At 47.7% G+C, this 19,531-nt stretch overlaps 1 protein-coding gene across 1 annotated transcript in view; it reads left to right on the top strand.

Moving 5' to 3' along the window:
* Positions 1-5,786: 5,786 nt before the first annotated feature.
* LOC119970440 (aminopeptidase Q-like) overlaps positions 5,787-19,531 on the top strand; it is a 239,078-nt gene continuing 225,333 nt past the window's right edge. The window contains exon 1 of the mRNA XM_038805049.1: positions 5,787-6,543. Within this exon, the coding sequence (XP_038660977.1) occupies positions 5,969-6,543 (575 nt within the window). The 5' untranslated portion in view covers positions 5,787-5,968. The remainder of the gene's footprint in view (positions 6,544-19,531) is intronic.

Raw genomic sequence — 19,531 nt, 5'->3', positions numbered from 1 at the left:
GTCATCGACGCAATCGCGAGGTTGTGCGGTCGGGACTGGTCGATCGTGATGGAGGCGTGACGCGGCTGATCGGCGGCAGTTGCAGGCAATGATCAGCCAGATGAGGTGCCCAACGAGCAGGGGTCCTGAGGCGGGGAAGATGGCGGTGCCCACGGGGCGTACGTGGCGGCGGCGTTAAAGGTGGCGCCGCCACGGGCCGCACGTGTTGTGAGGGGGGCAAGATGGCGGCGCCCACTGGCCGCACGTGTTGTGAGGCGAGCAAGATGGTGAGCAAAATGGCGGCGCCAGCAAGATGGCGGTCTGAGGCGCCAACGGAACACACATGGGGGGTGCAGGGACAATAACGGCAATGGAGCGGGCCTGGTACAAAGCAGCAAAATGTCCTTTCATCCTGCAGGCCTTGCAGAGCACGCTCTGCGCCGGGCAGCGCTGCTGGGGGTGTTTTGTCTGTCCGCAGAAGTAGCACTTGGGGTTGGTTGGCTGCCGCACAGCGCAGGCCTGATGTTGGCTGGAGACGGCCACTGGTGGGGTCCATGATGGGGTGTTCGCCAGCGGGGTCCACGATGAACAGGGGGGGTGAGCCGCGCGGTCGGGGGCATATGCCTGTAAATTGCGGGAGGCGACCGTAAGTGAGATTGCTAGCTTCTTGGTCGCCGCAAGGTCGAGGGTAGCCCCTTCTAAGAGGCGCTGGCAGATGTAAGCTGACCCTATGCCAGTGACGAACGCATCTCGAATTAGAAGTTCAGAATGTTCAACGGCCGAAACTGCTTGGCAGTTGCAGTCCCTCGCCAGGGCATGCAGGGCACGCCAGAAATCTTCCACAGACTCACCGAAGAGTTGATGCTGCGTGGAGAGGAGGTGCCTGGCATAGAGTTTGTTGGTCTGCTGAGTGTAGTTGTCCTTCAGTAGTGCCATGGCCTCAGCGTAGGTCGGCGCATCCCGGATGAGTGGAAAGATGTCGGAGCTCAGCCACGTGTAAAGGGTCTGGAGCTTCTGTGCCTCTGAGGGTGGTTGAGTTGCAGATCCGATGTGTGCCTCGATGCAGGCTAGCCAATGTGTGAAGGCTGCCTTGGCGTTGTCTGCTTGAGGGTGCAGCTGCAGGTGATCAGGCTTGATGCAGAGATCCATCGTATTAAATTCTCTGCATAATAAATTGTTGCACTATCAATTACAATGAGACGAGAGTAGAGAGTAATCGAGGCTTTATTACTCAGAGATGTGTAGCCTCCTGCAGCTGCGGCCGAAATGGCTGCAGCTCGGAGAGCCCACACATTTATACTCTGCCTACTGGGCGGAGCCAGCTGGCAGGGATTTACTCCTGTATCTGTACCACAGGGACTTTACCGTAATACACCTCATATGCGATGCATACAATACAACAGTGGTGACTACCACACTCCCACCATCAGTTTACCCCTCTGCCTTTCTTCTTTCAGCCACTCATGAATTAATCTGGCCAGGCATTGGAGGAACAGCAAGGAAACAGACTGTAATTCAATTTCACACTGGTAATGTCAGCTCAGATGCTGACACTGTATAATTTAGAGGCTATCATCATGTGTTGAAGCCTAAGGCCCAAATGGGCTGCAGCCAGGTCACGGGGCAAGGATAAAGCACAGTCCAGCTTGCTGAGGGCAGTGTTGTACATAGGTTCTTCTAGGAGGACTCAGATAAGCAGGGTGGTGGGACAATCTATAGATGGGTATTCACAACAACTTGTCTGGTGTATTTGCAAGCCTGCCAGAAACCTGTGACCAATTTCAAAAAGCATATAGGAGTCCAGCATTAATTTGCTCTAGGCCTCTATAGAAATGTTAGAGGTTTATCTCTTCCCTGTACAAGTGATGGCCAACTCCATCAGCACATTTGTGTACCCAACTACCCACAGATCATCTAATGGTTCATACCTCAGCTTCTATGCAATGCAAGCTGGCTCCACTAGCCGTCTGAGTGTCTCAGTGGAAGATCTGACTGAGATCATGCAAGGTCAATTTGCTACTATGCAAGTGCATATTGCTGTCTTCTTGGGTATGAATTATAGTGTGCAAAGTTTGTCAGAACAGTCCAGCAATCTGTCCTCCAATACTTTAATAGGATCACTGAGGTGCAACTCCAAGGAAGTGGCAGTGGCTCAATGGAGCACAAACTGGTTGGTTCTCTCTCAGGATAACGTAATACGTCCTCCCACCCATGCCAATCTGTCAGCCAGCCAGCTCATATGCCAAGGTGTTTCATTGCGAAGTAAACCTTTGAGGGCCTGACAGCTTGAGTTCATTCCCACAAGACCAGCTCCAGTTGCAGTTAAAGATTTCCACCAACTATGCTGCATTCCCAAGGATTGATTTACCTAGAACAAGCAAATCACATGGCTGAGGTTACAGGTGGCATTCTAGAATTAGTTATTTACGTATAGCTCAGCCAGAAAGGGGATTTTTAAGTTTTCAGCTACACTTCCTTTTGTTCATCATTCATCTCCTCGTAAACATCCTCCTTTTCCTCCTCCTAATACTCCAGTTCTTTGGCTTCATGGAAGATAGGCATTAAGGGAATGCATAAAGGTTATTATTTTGCTTTTGCTTGCATAAGGAATAATATGCTTTAGAAATTTGGTTTGGGATGTTTATTGTTATATTGTGGCCAAGTACACACTGTGATGTTCAATGACAGAGATGTGGAAATTATTGGTGAATGGGGAATCAGGGTTGTGATTACTGGCATTGCAGTCAGATATGTTTGTCATGGACTGCCCCGCCAGAAAAGGCCAATTATGTCATCTTCTCTCTTCCTCTTCCTCACTTCTTCCTCCTCTTCATATCCCTCATGCTCCTGCTTTTCCTTGTCAGGCGTTGCTCCTGAACTGCTGGTGCAAGTGAGATTTTGTAGCATACAACAGACCACCACAAATGGTGACTCACTAGACCAAGCATTGATGCATTCCTCCAGTGGGTTCCAGGATGTATAAACGTTGGTTTGTCCAAGCTGATTTCTTGTGGCAGCATGGATTTCATTGCATGCATACTGCACATGTATGCTTGGTTCTACATAGAAGCCATCAGCCTTACATCACCAGATAGCCAATGTCTCCTTCTGGTCACCCTTGGGTTTGCTGTGGTGACTGAAACACAGCTGACACATTGGACTGCCACAGAATAAAGGTATCATGACTACAGCTAGGATATTGAGCTGCATGATTCTCTCTTTGTAACCATGCAACAGTCGGACATTGAGAGAGTGGAAACTCTTACATTTGCACTATATGGCAGAGTTGACATGCAACGGATGCATTCAATGGCACCCTGCATTGGAACAAGGAATTGATCGGTAAACATGTGTTTCCCAATTTAATCTACAATTTGCTTGGGATTCAAGATTCTGCCTAGCCTCAGAGTAAAGATACTGTGGTGTTGAGTCCCCAAACTATCAGAGATTGTCAAAGACAATGTGATAACATTAATCTTTATAGTTGTCACAAGTAGGCTTACATTAACACTGCAATGAAGTTACTGTGAAAATTCCCTCGTCGCCACACTACGGCGCCTGTTCAAGTGCACTGAGGGCGAATTCAGAATGTCCAAATGACCTAACAAACAGGTCACTCGGGATTTGTGGGAGGAAAACGGAGCACCCGGAGGAAACCCACACAGATATGGGGAGAACATGCAGACTCCGCACAGACAGTGACCCAAGCCAGGACTTGAACCTGGGACCCTGGCATTGTGAAGCAATAGTGCTAACCACTATGAAGGACGCAAAGAAAGGTGTATGCATTTATAGATGCTCTGCACTATGTACACTCGATCTGCTTCCCCCCAGCCAGTGAAAATGACATGTAGTCAGTCCTCAATGAATAGAAAACCCTAGTAATCTCCCTTTTGAAACAGTGGATGGCAAACTATGAAATTTGTAAATATCTCCAGCTCCAGCCAGGGAGAAGTCTGTCACACAAATATTCATTGACATGGCCAACTTCACAGACAACTTGCAATGTGATCCACACTCTGTTCAGAGGTTACAGTTGTGCCTGCAGCACATAGTGAGGATGTCCCAACATGGAAACACAGAAGTCTCACACTTGTTCCTCACTAAAATTCAGGTTGCAGAATTTCTCCCTGAACATCATGGACTGATGCAGCCTCCAGTTGAGAGCTTTTGGATGGGTTTCTCCATTCCCCGATGCTGATATCGCAATTGGTGATTGGGCAGAGAATCCCATTTTACGACCGAATCGTTGCGGTGCCTGTTTTCGGATGCTCCGCCCCCTCCAAAATGGCATCATCGGGGAGTATGCCGTACGCCATTGGGACGGCCTCAGGATGTTATCTGAATGCCCTTCCCCGATGTTCCACCCCCTCCAAAATGGCGTCATCGGGGAGTATGCCGTTGGTATGGCCTCAGGGCGTTACCTGAAGGCCCTCCCTCGATGTTCTGCCCCTAATGGGCCGGGTTCCCGATGTCACGGGGTACGCACTCTCAGTTTTTGGGAAACCGGCGTGGCGGCTGCGGACTGTGTCCAGCGCCATCACAGTCGGGCTGGGGGCGTGGTGCTGGCCGGGGGGGCTTCGGTGGCGGCTGGGGGGATTTGTGGGGGGTGGCCTGGGGTGTGGCAAGGGGGTCCAGGGGGGCACTACCTGGCAGGTCATGTCCGCAAGTGGCTGGCGCCATTTGTATGGTGTGACCGCTGCAGGTCGCCGCCGTGCGCATACACAGCCATGGACCCGGCAATTCTCCAGCTGTTTACTTTGTGAACTCTGGGAGTTTTATGTTGTGCGGCGGCTAGCCCAACTGTGGTGAATGTGTAAATAGTAATTCACACTGTACCTTACTGTTGTCCCTGTGGGCCCCATCTGTGAGCCACTGTGCGGCTCTGCCCACAGGGGGAGATGAGGAGCATGTACAGGGCTCCGCCCCCTTTAGGGAGTGTAAGTGCTGCGGTCCTGCGAGACCACTCTCAGTATCGTGCAGTCGCAGGCAGGCTCAGTTGTAAGCCGATTAAAGCCACAGTTTACTCCAACTCGTGTCTCTGAGTGAATTGATGGTCCTATCACCAACCCCCCACCCCCCAGAGGGTCGGTGCTGGGGCCTCGCCGATTTGTTTCATCGTTGAACTAGACACTTCCTCAGGACATAGCCTCAAAACCGGGAATCCAGCCCTCTGTCCCGCTCCTGCTCCTGGAGCAGCTTGTCCTATCCCTACTCTGCGTGACCTCATGAGTTCATTCTCTTAGATGTGTTGGATTGCATGGGGAATGTATACTATTGTATCCATGTGCGGCAGCAACTAGTTTGTTCAGAAGCCCTGAGGGTTAACAAAAAAAATCCTTCAGCAGTTAATATGACACACCTGGAGACTTCTGCAACTCGGAACAACTAAAGAAATGCTTCTGGACTTGTAGCGATCGCCAGAAGATCTGAAACTGACCTCACTAAATAGTTGTGTAATGCTGGCTGAGCGGTGTCCTTCCTGCTAATGAAGATCTGTTCGGCTGTGGGAAGTTAAGTTAGGAGCATGAGCTCGAAACTGCCACTCTGGCATCAAATCAGAGATATATATCTTCAAACGGCTGCAAACAATTGGGGCTGCTGGTCTTAATTTTCTACCAGTTTAATAATAAGCAAGTATCATTACAATACAGTTCTGCTTTCAATGTCTAAATCTGAACAAGGCGCGTATCCCTCTCATCTGATTGCTCACATTCTGCTCAGTCTCCACCTTTATATTCAAAGTGATGTGAGGCACTGCCAAAGTATTTGAAACCGCTGCGCTCTCTGTCATTGGTAAAATGAGATATCACTGGGCGTTTGACGTGCAGTGTGGCCTCTCCCAAACTATTCCAGATTGCTAGTCAGATTGATATTGGTCCGAATGGGGTCGGCTTCAACCCTTTCTCAGCCCGGCAAAGGGAGAGCTGGAATAAAATGTGAATAAAGCCCGCAGAGCCGCAGATCACATCAGGACCCGGGATCAGAAATGGGGCCAAAGTCCAACTCTGGGTTCTATCTGAGTAAGAAGGCGATGGTGCTTTTCGTCCTCCTCGGCTTCGCTTTGCTGGTCATTTGCACTGTTTTTGTGATTCTTTACGCCATGCTAAGGAGTGGGGAAGCCGAGGTGTTGCCGGCGGCGGTGGCTGGGAGCTGGGGGCCGTGGAACCACAGCCGTTTACCAGGCAGCCTGACCCCCAGCCACTACCAACTGGAGCTGTGGCCAAAGCAGGTGGCCGGGCAGGACAAGCTCTACTTCTTACTGGGCCAGGTCAATGTGACAGTGATGTGTCGAGAGGAGACGGAGGTCATTCTCCTTCACAGTCTGCACCTCAATTACTCCGGGCTGACTGTCACTGAGAGCTCTCCTGATGTGACACTTCTCCCCACTGCCAGCATTGAACGCATGTGGGCTGAACTCGAGAACGAGTATCTGGTGATCGAGCTGGACAGCAAACTGGTGCCAGGGCAGGAGTACATCATTCAAGCCAACTACACCGGCTACCTGGACGAGAAAGTAACGGGACTTTTCATCAACCACTACTCGGAGAGTGACTTGAACAAGTGAGTGAGAGTTTGAACAGCACAAGTTTAAAAGTCTCAGTGACCGGGCGCGCTTAACCCAACAAGTAAATGATATCACATTGCTGAGAGTTTAAGGAACACTTTCGATGTTTGCCTTTTCTTGGTCTACAAGGCTTTTTGTTTTCGATATAGCCTCTCTATTTTCTGTAAGAATGATTAATCAAAAATCTGTGCTGCGAACAGATTGTTATAATCTCGAATCTAACACATGCGTTCGATTCTGGACATTATATAAGAATTATTTATTTGTTCAGTCTTTTGCTTTGCTGCGTTTGAATCCCCCCCGGTTCGGCAATTAGGTCGCTGAGTTTCGAAGATTTAACTTGATTTCCCGCAGATTTAATAAAATGAGTACAAGCACTCAATTCCCATTTTACTGCTGTGGATTTATAGGATGAGAGCTAATGTAGTCCAAATGTCTTGTTTTAGTGTCAGATGCAGACAGCACACTGGTTAGGACCTCTTCGTCCCGATTGCCAATGTCTTATTTCTTGCAGAAACTCAGCAATAATTTCCTTGCTACCCAACTTGGAATAAAAATAAATGTATCTTTGCAGCCAGTCTGCTAATAAACTATATGCAGGAGCAACCATTATCCCAGGCTGCTAAAGCAAATTATGACGGCAACTTTATCTTGTTTTAATAGCTTAAAGTTTCTCTGTGTAACTCGAGTCACTGAAACCACATAAAATACCCCTGAACAAGGGAACTTCTGTTAAAAGTTTCCAGCCATACACATAACAATATTCGACTTCCCGTTCCCTTTCTGACATTCACATCCATATAGCTTAAATTCATTGTGGTTGATGTGCCGCCAGGGAGTATCTGAGAATAAACAGCATTGCCATATGCACAGCAAAACCAAGTGAATAGTCTAAGAGCACCCCTTAATATTAAATAGATTTGGTGAACCTGATTCGTGTCTCAGTTCCGTGAGAGACAGCTAGAGAGGACTCAAGAAATGATGTACCTTATCTGAGCATAGTCTCTTTACACTGTTATTTGTCTTTGACTAACTTGGCAACATTAACTATTTCAAAATACAGATACTTTTATTGTCAATCTACTATTTTGTTGAGCCCTAAAGATTCCAAGTTCACAATCCTGTTGTGTTGTATTCAAACTTTGTCCATATAGCTAGGCTTCAAACTATTTGTTTTTGTACATGTAGAGGTATGTTTATGATGCCTTACATAAGCATTTTGGTGATTCTGTACACATTATATATTAATGATTTGAATGAGAGAGAACTAAACGTTTTATCTCCAAATTTGCAGATAGTACAAAGTTGGGTGGGAGGGTGAGCTGTGAGGAGGATGCAGAGCTGCTACAGTGGGATTTGGACAGGTTGAGTGGGCATATGCATGGCAGTTGCAGTATAATGTGGATAAATGTGAGGTTATCCACTTCAGTAGCAAAATAGGAAGGCAGACTATTATTTGAATGGGTGTAAATTGAGAGAGGTGGATACTCGGCGAGACCTTGGTGTCGTCGTGCATCAGGTGCTGAAAGTAAGCCTGCGGGTACAGCAGGTGGTAAAGAAGACAAATGATACACTGGCCTTCACAGCGAGAGGATTTGAGTATAGGAATAGCCCCACGGTGAGACTCATACCGAAAGCTTTTGAATTATAGATAGGGGTACTACCACCTGACCACAAGACCCCACATCGACATCTACAACGTCATAATTATCACCCTTGAAACATTGGTTTTGTAAACTTATACACTTAATAGGCACAACGGTTGCAGACGGGATAATTTTGCAATTTGAATAACAAGTAAAAATAGACAGTTACTTAACAAAATGAATGACAGGTTATAACACCAACTCCTTGGACCATATCATTCAACATTAACTGGACTATTGAACATTCAGTGCCGTAACTACTGCAAATTGGCAAGACTGGTCTAGAAGTTAACTCCTTAGTTTCTGAGATGTAAAGAATTGAAAACTGGTCCCATGAATAGATTAAATATACACAGGGGTGAAATTTTCTTGGGGTTCATGCAACTGTGAACTGTGAACTGCATAGTTCAGTTGATCATCTTCCCATGGGATGAAACATGGAGTTGATAAGACCTTCAGTGGTGGGGTAATCAGATCTTCAGTTCTAGATGAATCCACCTTATGCGTGGTCACTCTGTCTGACATAGCTGACTGACCTCACTTTTCTTGATGTCAGCCAACCTGTAGAATTAAGTGAGACACTACCTGTAATTAGTTCATATAGCTGAAAAATGAGATTTACATACAACCACGTATTCCCTGATACAGATAGACTTAATAATTTAAATGTGTCAATTTACATCAACTGTATAAAGAGTACTGAAGGATAAAAGACTAGATAAGGCAAAGAAAATCTTTGAACCAATAAGAGAGCTGGCACTTGTGTCAAAGGATATATCTAGCATTCTAAAGTCAAAGAAAAATCATGTTTTCCATTCACTTGACCTGGGTGATACATATGTACAAATAGTTCATTGCTTTTGGTGTGCACCTTTTTTTTATTCGTTCATGGGATGTGGGTGTCGCTTGCTGGACCAACATTCATTGCCCTTGAGGGCATTTAAGAGTCAACCACATTACTGTGACAATACAGAGAATCCTGCCCCAGATTTGTATTGATTTCAAATTTCACCATCTGCCATTGTGGGATTTGAACCTGGGTCCCCAGAGCATGACCTTGGGTCTCTGGATTACGAGTCCAGTGACAGTATCACTACGCCACTGTCTCCTGTTCTGGTGGCAGTAACCTCTAAAAGTCACAAAGGTGTCTTGGGAGATGTTAAAATTATTGAGACGTGGATACCTAGGCACACCAAATTCCATTTACATTTCAGAAGTTCTCAATCTTCCCTTCAAAAAAAGTGTTTGCAAAGAATAGAAAAGACATGGCATATTTATGCTCCACTACTGAGTTATTCTTTAGCTCAGCTTTGAATGCTAGCCTCTAATTAGAATGCTTGTTTCAATCAAATTTCATCATCTAAATTAGATTTGATTTCCCAGCATTCAGCATAACTATTTTTGTGGTTTTCTTTAAGCTGAAACCAATTTTGAGAAAACATTTTGGCATTTGCAAAAAAGCTCTCAAACAATGATGAAAATGGAAGGCAAGCTCCTCCAACAATATATGAAGATGCTCATAAGGTGGGGAAATGGTCAATCAGGACAGTAAGCATCCATAGAAAGAAGAACATAACATATGGCTCCAAACTTCCAATGAATAAAAGGTAGCATACAAAATAATTTCACTTCCTATATGATTGTTCTTCCCACCCCTACACCCTCACAAAATATACCATTATCAAGACTTCTCCAGAAATCCTACATAAAGATGCGTACATTATTCCCCCTCCCAAATATTGCAAGTGGACAGAGAAAGTAACTCAGAGTGCTATATACAAGTTGTTTCTTCCCGTAACAATATTCGTTCAAAGTTGCCAGGAAATGTTTGCCTTAATTAATTACTTTTTAACAACTATGCAAATTAATTCGCTCAACCTTTATGGTGTAAAAATTCTACAAGATGCTCCCTGAGTGAGATAGTTTGCTGGATGAGGAGCTGTGAGGGTCCTCTGGTGCCTCACAGTTGATGCTCATTGCAGGAAGCTGTTGGTCCAAAGAGACCAAAATCAGACAAATGCGACCTCAATACCTTAATATCCCAGACATGGTATGATTGTGGATAGCACAATTGCTTCACAGCTCCAGGGTTCCAGGTTCGATTCCGGCTTGGGTCACTGTCTGTGTGGAATCTGCACATCCTCCCCGTGTGTGGGTGGGTTTCCGTCGGGTGCTCCGGTTTCCTCCCACAATCCAAAGATGTGCAGGTTAGGTGGATTGACCATGACAAATTGCCCTTAGTGTCCAAAATTGCTCTTAGTGTTGGGTGGGGTTACTGGGTTATGGGGATAGGGAAGAGGTGTTGACCTTGGGTAGGGTGCTCTTTCCAAGAGCCGGTGCAGACTCGATGGGCCAAATGGCCTCCTTCTGCACTGTAAATTCTATGATTTTGAGGTGTGCAGCAATGGGGCACCAGCATAGACCTGAGGACGAAAATAAGTTTGCCCTTATCAAAATGGACAAGCAAATTACAAGTGCCAAGGAAGTACAACAATGCAGCTGATCTATTTTGTCTTCACCACACTAAGGCCTAGAGATATGTCCAGAAATGTGGAAGTAATTGGAAGTGCGATGAGATCTGGCTGGTAGCAATTAATGAAGCCAGAAGTTAGATAAGCTGTTGAAGCCTAGAATTGCCAGTCAGAACCTACACATCACGAGCTCTTAATCTGCCTAACTAATTTGGGAGTTCTGTTGTGAACTAAATGTAGGAATCTCATCTCAAGTTTAATTTTAGACAAACACCAAAACAGGAGAATAATCTTCAAACACTATATGGGCTAGATTCTCTGTCCAGCGACACCGGAAAAGTGAAGCATGATTGGACGGAGAATCGCATGTCAGCTGAAAATTGAGGCTAGCTCCGGGCACCCGACGGAGTGCCATGATCTAGTGCTTTGACAGCGGCGTGAATGTGTTCTTCGATACAGGCGTGGGCATGCAAATTGTATGGTAAACGCCATTGGTATATCATTAACGGGCCCGACCTTTCAATTTCTTAGGAACCCTCGGGCCCCAGCTGACCCATCACTGGATGGTGCGTGTTCCAGTGCAACCAGTACCATCTCCCTTGCTGGGATGAGGGTGTGTGGGGAGTGGAGTGCCTCTATGCAGCTCTTGCCTGTCAGGTTCTCCAGTGCCGATTCCGACCCCATAGTATCGCACGCTGACATGCATTGGAATTACACTAATTCACGTAGTGCCAGTGCTAGCCCATTAGGATGTCCTGAATAGATCTGTGACGGGTGCCACTATTGTTCACGTAGAACACTCACAATTTAGTCACAGAATCAGCACTTAGTCTCTGAAAAGGAGATTCCAGCCCTATGAATCTGAAAAACATTACAGAAGTTGGGCGGCACGGTAGCACAGTGGTTAGCAGCGTTGCTTCACAGCACCAGGGTCCCAGGTTCGATTCCCGGCTTGGGTCACTGTCTGTGTGGAGTCTGCATGTTCTCCCTATATCTGCGTGGGTTTCCTCCGGAACTCCAGTTTCCTCCCACAAGTCCTGAAAGACATGCTGTTAGGTAATTTGGACATTGTGAATTCACCATCTGTATCTGAACAGATGCCAGAATATGGCGACTAGGGGCTTTTCACAGTAACTTCATTGCAGTGTTAATGTAAGCCTATTTGTGACAATAAATATTATTATTAGTTGTACCTCATCTACATTAGATAAGTGATGGTGAAATAGAGATTAATAAGATTTGGGATCAGATTAGGTATATGAGATTAGGACTACTATTCATATTAACACATGTCCATGTAATTTTTCTGTAAATCCAGCAGGCTTTTTCTTGCAATGGAAAGGAATTTTAAGTCACCTCAGAAAAGTTTTCACATGCAGGCATTGGACTGGCTTTTAAGAAATAGGCACAATGTCATTATTCAGAAAGCAGCATCGTGCCAAGTCTTTGCAGCACATTGATACTGGACATGGGCTCTGAGGTACTACCAATGGTCAGTATCATCCTGTGGTGGTATGGATATGAGCACTGACTTCCCATTGGCTCTGGCTGGTCATGTGCCTCTCGTCCGATTGGTTGGGACTAGTCATGTGACTGCTCTCCAATTGGTCGAGAGGCAAGTAGGCCCCGCCTCCGAGGCGGGGTATAAGTACCCAGAGTTAAAGCCACAGTTCGGATCCTAATTGTGTCTTGAGTCGAATAGATGGTACATTAATTTAATCAGCTAGAATTTTGGAATGGAGCTTCGCATCAAGCCTGACTGCCTCCGCACCAGCCCGCATGCTGCAAATGCGTCTGCAATTTTTAAACACTGGCAGGCGTGTTTTAATAGTTACCTGACGACTGCAGCCGGCAAGCCCACCAAGGAGCAGAAACTCCACATCCTCCACTCATGCGTGGGCACAGCGATCTACTCAATGATTGAGGATGAAAGCGATTATGATGCGGCCATGGAGACTCTCAAAGGACACTTTCTCCGGCCGGTCAACAAAGTATACGCACGGCATCTCCTGGCGACTAGACAACAGTTCCCTGGTGAGTCACTCGACGAGTTTTACCAGGCCCTCGCGGCTCTAGGGAGAACGTGCGCATGTCTCCAAGTTTCGGTGACTGAGCACATGGAACTTTTAATCAGAGACGCTTATGTTGCTGGCATGCAGTCCCCTTCTATCCGCCAACGGGGCAGCAGGGTAGCATGGCGGTTAGCATAATGCTTCACAGCTCCAGGGTCCCAGGTTCGATTCCCGGCTGGGTCACTGTCTGTGTGGAGTCTGCACGTCCTCCCCCTGTGTGCGTGGGTTTCCTCCGGGTGCTCCGGTTTCCTCCCACAGTCCAAAGATGTGCAGGTTAGGTGGATTGGCCATGCTAAATTGCCCGTAGTGTCCTAATAAAAGTAAGGTTAAGGGGGGGTTGTTGGGTTACGGGTATAGGGTGGATACGTGGGTTTGAGTAGGGTGATCATGGCTCGGCACAACATTGAGGGCCGAAGGGTCTGTTCTGTGCTGTACTGTTCTATGTTCTATGATTGCTGGAAAAGAACACCCTCAGCCAGGCTGAAGCACGGACTCTTGCAATCTCCCTGGAGGTTGCTGACCTGAACGCCCGCGCATACGCCCCCGGCCGAGCAGCAACCCCCTGGACTTCTTGACACGCGCCGCCCCCGTCCTCCGTGGACCCCGACCCCCCCCCCCCAAGCCTGCGCCGCGGGTCGCTCCGACAAACTAGCAGGGCCCAGTTGCTATTTTTGTGGTCTCTCCAAGCACCCACGCCCACGCTGCCCGGCCCGCTCCGCTCTGTGCAAGAGCTGCGGGAAGAAGGGCCACTGCGCGGTGGTCTGCCAGACCAAGTCGGTCGCTGCTGTTCCGCACAGCGACCGCGGATCACCCCCCCGGGCTCCCCTAGGGCCCAGCGCCGCACACCGACCTCTCCGGCCCGCCTCCCGGCCCCCGCAATGGCCCCACGGTCCTCCCGACCCTCGCTCCCAACCGCTCCGACCGGCCCGCAGACGCTGCTGACACTGCCCCCAGCCGCCACGAGGTTCCCACGGGCTCCGCCATCTTGGGCCCCGGACGCCATGTGCGGGCTATGGGCGCCGCCATCTTGGGGCCCCGGCTCTACGTGCAGGTCCTGGGTGCCGCCATCTTGGGACCCCAACTCCACGTGCGGGTCCTGGGTGCCGCCATCTTGGGCCAACACAGAAGGCCCTGCAAGTGATTACTCTGCCACTGAGGACGATCTGGAACTCTCACCATGAAACTCGACCAGTCGCGACCACGCACACTCGCTAAGACTACGACAACGGTTCAGTTCAACGGACACAAAACGAGGTGCCTGCTGGACTCCGGAAGCACGGAAAATTTCGTCCACCCCTACACGGTAAGACGCTGCGCGCTCCCCATCCATCCAGTTAAACTAAAATTGAATTAGCCTTAGATTCGCACTCCGTCCAAATCACCGGGTGTTGCATCGCGAACCTCACGATCCAGGGGAGGGTTTTCAAAAGCTTCAAATTCCTCATTCTCCCCCGTCTATGCGCTCCGGCACTCTTGGGCCTGGATTTCCAGTGCAACCTGCAGAGCTTGACCTTCCAATTCGGCGGCCCTATTCCCCCCCTTACTGTCTGCAGCCTCGCATCCCTCAAAGTGGACCCCCCTTCCTTGTTTGTTAATCTCACCCCAGATTGTAAACCTGTCGCCACTAGGAGTAGACGATACAGTGCCCAGGGCCAGACCTTCATTGGGTCCGAGGTCCAGAGGCTCATTAAGGAAGGAGTCATCGAGGCCAGCAACAGTCCCTGGCGAGCCCAAGTGCTGGTAGTTCGGACTGGGGAGAAAAACCGGATGGTCATTGATTACAGTCAGACCATCAACAGGTTTACGCAACTGGACGCGTATCCTCTCCCCCGTATTTACGACCTGGTTAACAGGATCGTGAAATACAAAGTCTTTTCCACGGTGGACCTTAAGTCCGCCTACCACCAGCTCCCCATCCGCGCGAGTGACCAAAAGTACACCTCGTTTGAGGCAGGTGGGCGCCTCTACCAATTCCTCAGGGTTCCATTCGGTGTCACAAATGGAGTCTCGGTCTTCCAACGGGAGATGGACTGAATGGACGACAAGCACGGTTTACGGGCCACCTTCCCGTATCTCGATAACGTCACCATCTGCGGCCATGACCAGCAGAACCATGACATCAACCTCCAAAAATTCCTCCGAACCGCAAAACTCCTTAATTTAATCTACAATAAGGATAAGTGCGTGTTTAGCACCGACCGTCTAGCCATCCTTGGATACGTAGTGCGTAACGGAGTGATAAGCCTCGATCCCGAATGCATGCGCCCCCTGATGGAACTCCCTCTCCCCAATACCCTCAAATCCCTCAAACTCTGCCTGGGCTTCTTCTCATATTACACCCAGTGGGTCCCCAACTACGCCGACACAGCCCGCCCCCTCATCCAGTCCACCCCCTTCCCCCTGTCGATGGAGGCCCGCCAGGCCTTTAGCCGCATCAAAGCGGATATCTCAAAGGCCACGATGCATGCTATCAACGAGTCCCTCCCATTCCAGGTCGAGAGCGAAGCGTCTGACGTAGCTCTGGCGGCCACCCCGAACCAAGCGGGCAGACCCATGGCCTTCTTTTCACGAACCCACCACGCTTCCGAAATCCGCCATTCCTTGGTGGAAAAGGAGGCACAGGCCATAGTTGAAGCTGTGCGATATTGGAGGCACTATCTGGCTGGCAGGAGGTTTACCCTCCTCTAAGACCAACGGTCAGTAGCTTTCATGTTTGATAATGTACAGAGGGGCAAGATCAAGAACGACAAGATCTTGCGGTGGCGGATCGAGTTGTCCATGTACAACTACGATATCTTGTATCGTCCTGGGAAGCTCAAGGAGCCTTCCGATGCCCTATCCCGCGGTACCTGCGCCAGCGCGCAGATTGACCGCCTCCGCTCCCTCCACACGGACCTCTGCCATCCAGGGGTCACCCGTTTTTACCATTTTATTAAGACCCGCAACCTGCCCTACTCCGTTGAGGAAGTCAGGACAGTCACCAGGGACTGCCACGTCTGCGCCGAGTGCAAACAGCACTTCTACCGCCCCGAACGAGCGCATCTGATCAAGGCATCCCGCCCCTTTGAACGTCTCAGTATAGACTTCAAGGGCCCCTCCCCTCCACCAACCGTAACACATATTTCTTGAGTGTTATTGACGAATACTCCCGCTTCCCTTTCGCCATTCCCTGTCCCGACATGACCACGACAACCGTCATAAAGGCCCTTCTATCCATCTTCTCCCTGTTCGGTTACCCCATGTACATCCACAGCGACCGGGGGTCCTCCTTTATGAGCGACGAACTGCATCAATTCCTGCTCAGCAGGGGCATAGCCTCTAGCAGGACGACCAGTTATAACCCCCGGGGTAACGGTCAGGTCGAGCGGGAGAATGGCACCATTTCGAAGACCATCCTGCTGGCCCTACAGTCCAGAGATCTCCCTGTTCCCCATTGGCAAGAGGTCATCCCCGACGCCCTCCATTCAATCCAGTCTCTCCTCTGTACTACTACCAATCAGACACCTCATGAATGTCTTCTTGTTTTCCCCAGGAAGTCGTCCTCAGGATCCCCTCTCCTGACCTGGCTGGCCACCCCCGGGCCCATCTTGCCCCGGAAGCATGTGCGGGTGCACAAGTCCGACCCGTTGGTTGAGCGAGTCCAGTTACTCCACGCCAATCCGCAGTATGCGTACGTGGAGTATCCCGATGGTCGGCAGGATACGGACTCGCTTCGGGACCTGGCACCCGCCAGCGTGCGGCCTTCTCCCCTTACATCAACACCTCCCCCCCCAACCCCAATTCCCCCCAGTGCCCCCCGTGCCCGCACGACCCAGCGCACATGCCCCCTCTTCCCCGATTACAGCGTCTCCACCACCGGCCCGGGGTACGGAGACACATCTACGACTGCGCTCCCGGAGGCAAGGACGACCATCGGCCCGACGTCACCGGCTCCACTGCGACGGTCCACCAAAACACCACGGGCACCCGAGAGGCTGATCATGTCCATCTGATGCGGCCATGGGACTTTTTTTGGACATTTTGTGTTATTCTGTTGTTAGTAGTAGTAGTATCGTTTTGCCACGAGCCAGTGGGCAGCCCACCTTTATCGATTTTCATACCCCCCCCTCCCCCCCAATCTCTCTCTCTCCCACTTACACCTCCCCCCCCCCCCCCCCCCCCCCCCCCGCCTTCTTTCTCCACAAGGGGTGAATGTGTCTTGAGTCGAATTGATGGTACATCACATCCCAGATATAATAGATCCAGCAAGGTGTTGGAAGTTCTGTGAAACTGAACTGTGGAAGTGAACCAGCAGTGAAACTATTGCACCACTAGTAGTAAACACTCCAAAAGCGTTCAATGTCTCAGAAACTGACCTGGAATTGTCACTATTTATAGGTATTTTTTGTGGGTAGCTTGAAGCATTTTGCAATATTTTGCAAATGCTTGAGCCTCATTTATGTATCATCTCAATCATATACTTGGAAACTGTCTTCACTGACTCTCCATGAGATTAATGTTTCTTAAACAAAATACCCTGTGAATACTGAGTCTCTGAGATTGGGAACCTTAGGCCTCGTTTGTTTCTTAACCTTCCATGGAGGAATATAACAAAAGACAAAGGATATTAATAGAGTGAGATACAAGGAATGAGTAGTAAAGTTTGGGATGATACTGAAATCAGTTGAGGAAAAACTGGGTACACTGGAAAGATAAACAGTAAATAATAGCAAGATGGGCTACAATTCTTTTAGTTATAAATAATGCATAGTGTTATGATGCAAATGATTCATTTTGGATAAATTATATGAAAATATTACACGGATCATAAAATAGCAAATGTGTTGCATTAATTCTTCATATTGGTTATTACAAATTTAATATTTGAAAACCACAAAGCATTGCAATGTATTAACACTCTTTGGATAAAAAATTGTCAGGACATGTCTTGAACTCCTTGTGGAATGGAGCATTTTGTAATCAGCAGTAGCAAAGGTTAATAGTGAAAAATTAATACACCGGATCAGTGCTGAGTGTGACAATCAGTATAATATTATACTTTAAGGAGGCAATCACCAACTTGATCTTTATAAACAACTAGCACTGATCTGAAGAATTTAGACCTACTTGTGCAAAATTAATCACAAGAAAGACATACGATCATAAGAAAATAGAGCAGGAGTAGACGATTTGGTTCACCAGACCTACTCTACCATCCAATAAGACTGGCTGATTTAATTTTGGCCTGAACTCCATTCTTTAGCCTACTCTCCCATAACCCTTAATTCTCTTGTAGATAAAATATCTGTCTAGCTCCTTAAGTAAGGAGAACAAAGGCACCACAAAGTACTCCAGGTTTGGTCTCACCAATTCCCTATAGAGTTGCAGTAAGACGTTTTTACTTTTATACTCCAGCCCCCTTGCAATAAAGAGTCTGTTGCCTTCCTATTACTTGTTACACTTACATGCTAACTTTCTATGATTGATGTACAAGGACACCTAGACCCCTCTGCACTGCAACATTCTACAGTCTCCGTCCATTGAAATAATATCCTGCTTTTCTATTCTTCTTGCCAAAGTGAACAACTTCACATTTTCCCACACTATAACCCATCTGCCAATTTTTTGCCCACTTCACCTCTTGTTATTCCTGATGTTTACTCAAGTGGAGGAGCTATTTAGCAAGGGGAGCAGATTTCCCTTCCTCCCCATTACACGAGCACAGGAAATAGGGATTCTGATCCTTTAACAGAAGATTTGGGCCAGAAGTTAATTGGATTTTCAAAAAACAACAGGCCAGAACTTCATGTGCAAATTTTCTTATTTGTTGAAAAAAAAAACCTCAGGGAAATGCTTTTAGTGGTTTGAATCTAGAAACATAAATGCCTTATCTGGTGGGGGCACAAGATTTGTGGAATTCTCTAGGGATCTGCTCTACCGACTTTGTTTTTTTCACTATTCATGAATGATATGAAGGTCATTACTTTGTGAATTAATATAAAATTTGCCATGACCAGTTGACTGGTCTGTATGATTTCAAATTTAAAAGGGGTTTGGATCAATTCAGTGATGAGCATAGAAATGGAAAATTGATTTTAATGGAAATAAATCTACAGTAAAAAATGCACATTGAAACAGCAAATCATACAGAAACTGACTAGAAAATTCAACAATAGAAATGAGTTTGCTTTTGATGATAATATGCTCATAGGATTATCAGATGATGTTGCCATGGAGAAGCACTTGGTTGAGAAGTAGAAAGGGGCTCAGGGTAGATCCTTGGATACACCAGAGGTAACAGGTGGGAAGAAAAGCCACTGTAGGTGATTGTTTGGCAACAATTGGTTAGATACTAATGGAACCTAGTGAGAGCAATCCCACACAGCCAGATAACAGCAGATTACAGCTTTAGAGGAGAATGGTGTGGCTAACCACATCAAAAGCTGTCAACAGCTTGAGAAAGCTGGAGTTGGACAGTTTCATATAGCTACATTGGATGTCACTTGTGACTTTGATAAGCAATGTTTCAATACTGGGGCAGGATTAGACACCTGATTGGAGGAATTCATGCATGGAGTTATGTGAAAGAGATCGGGGAGGTCACGGCACATTCAAGGACTTTGATGAAGAAAGACAGGTTAGAGATGAGGAGGTACTTTGCCAGGGCAAATCGCTCAAAATTCCTCAATCAACGTTAAGAGTTCCAAAAATGTGACATAGTGATGTTTGGTCTTTAATTTCTCATACTAAACATTTGATTGCAGCCTTGTTGTCATCTTTCTGTGTTGTATTGTAATACGAAACGCTCACAACGTG

The sequence above is a fragment of the Scyliorhinus canicula genome, chromosome 8 (assembly GCF_902713615.1).
Source record: "Scyliorhinus canicula chromosome 8, sScyCan1.1, whole genome shotgun sequence".
Classification (NCBI taxonomy): Eukaryota; Metazoa; Chordata; class Chondrichthyes; order Carcharhiniformes; family Scyliorhinidae; genus Scyliorhinus; species Scyliorhinus canicula.
This window is presented reverse-complemented; position numbering and strand designations above follow the sequence as displayed.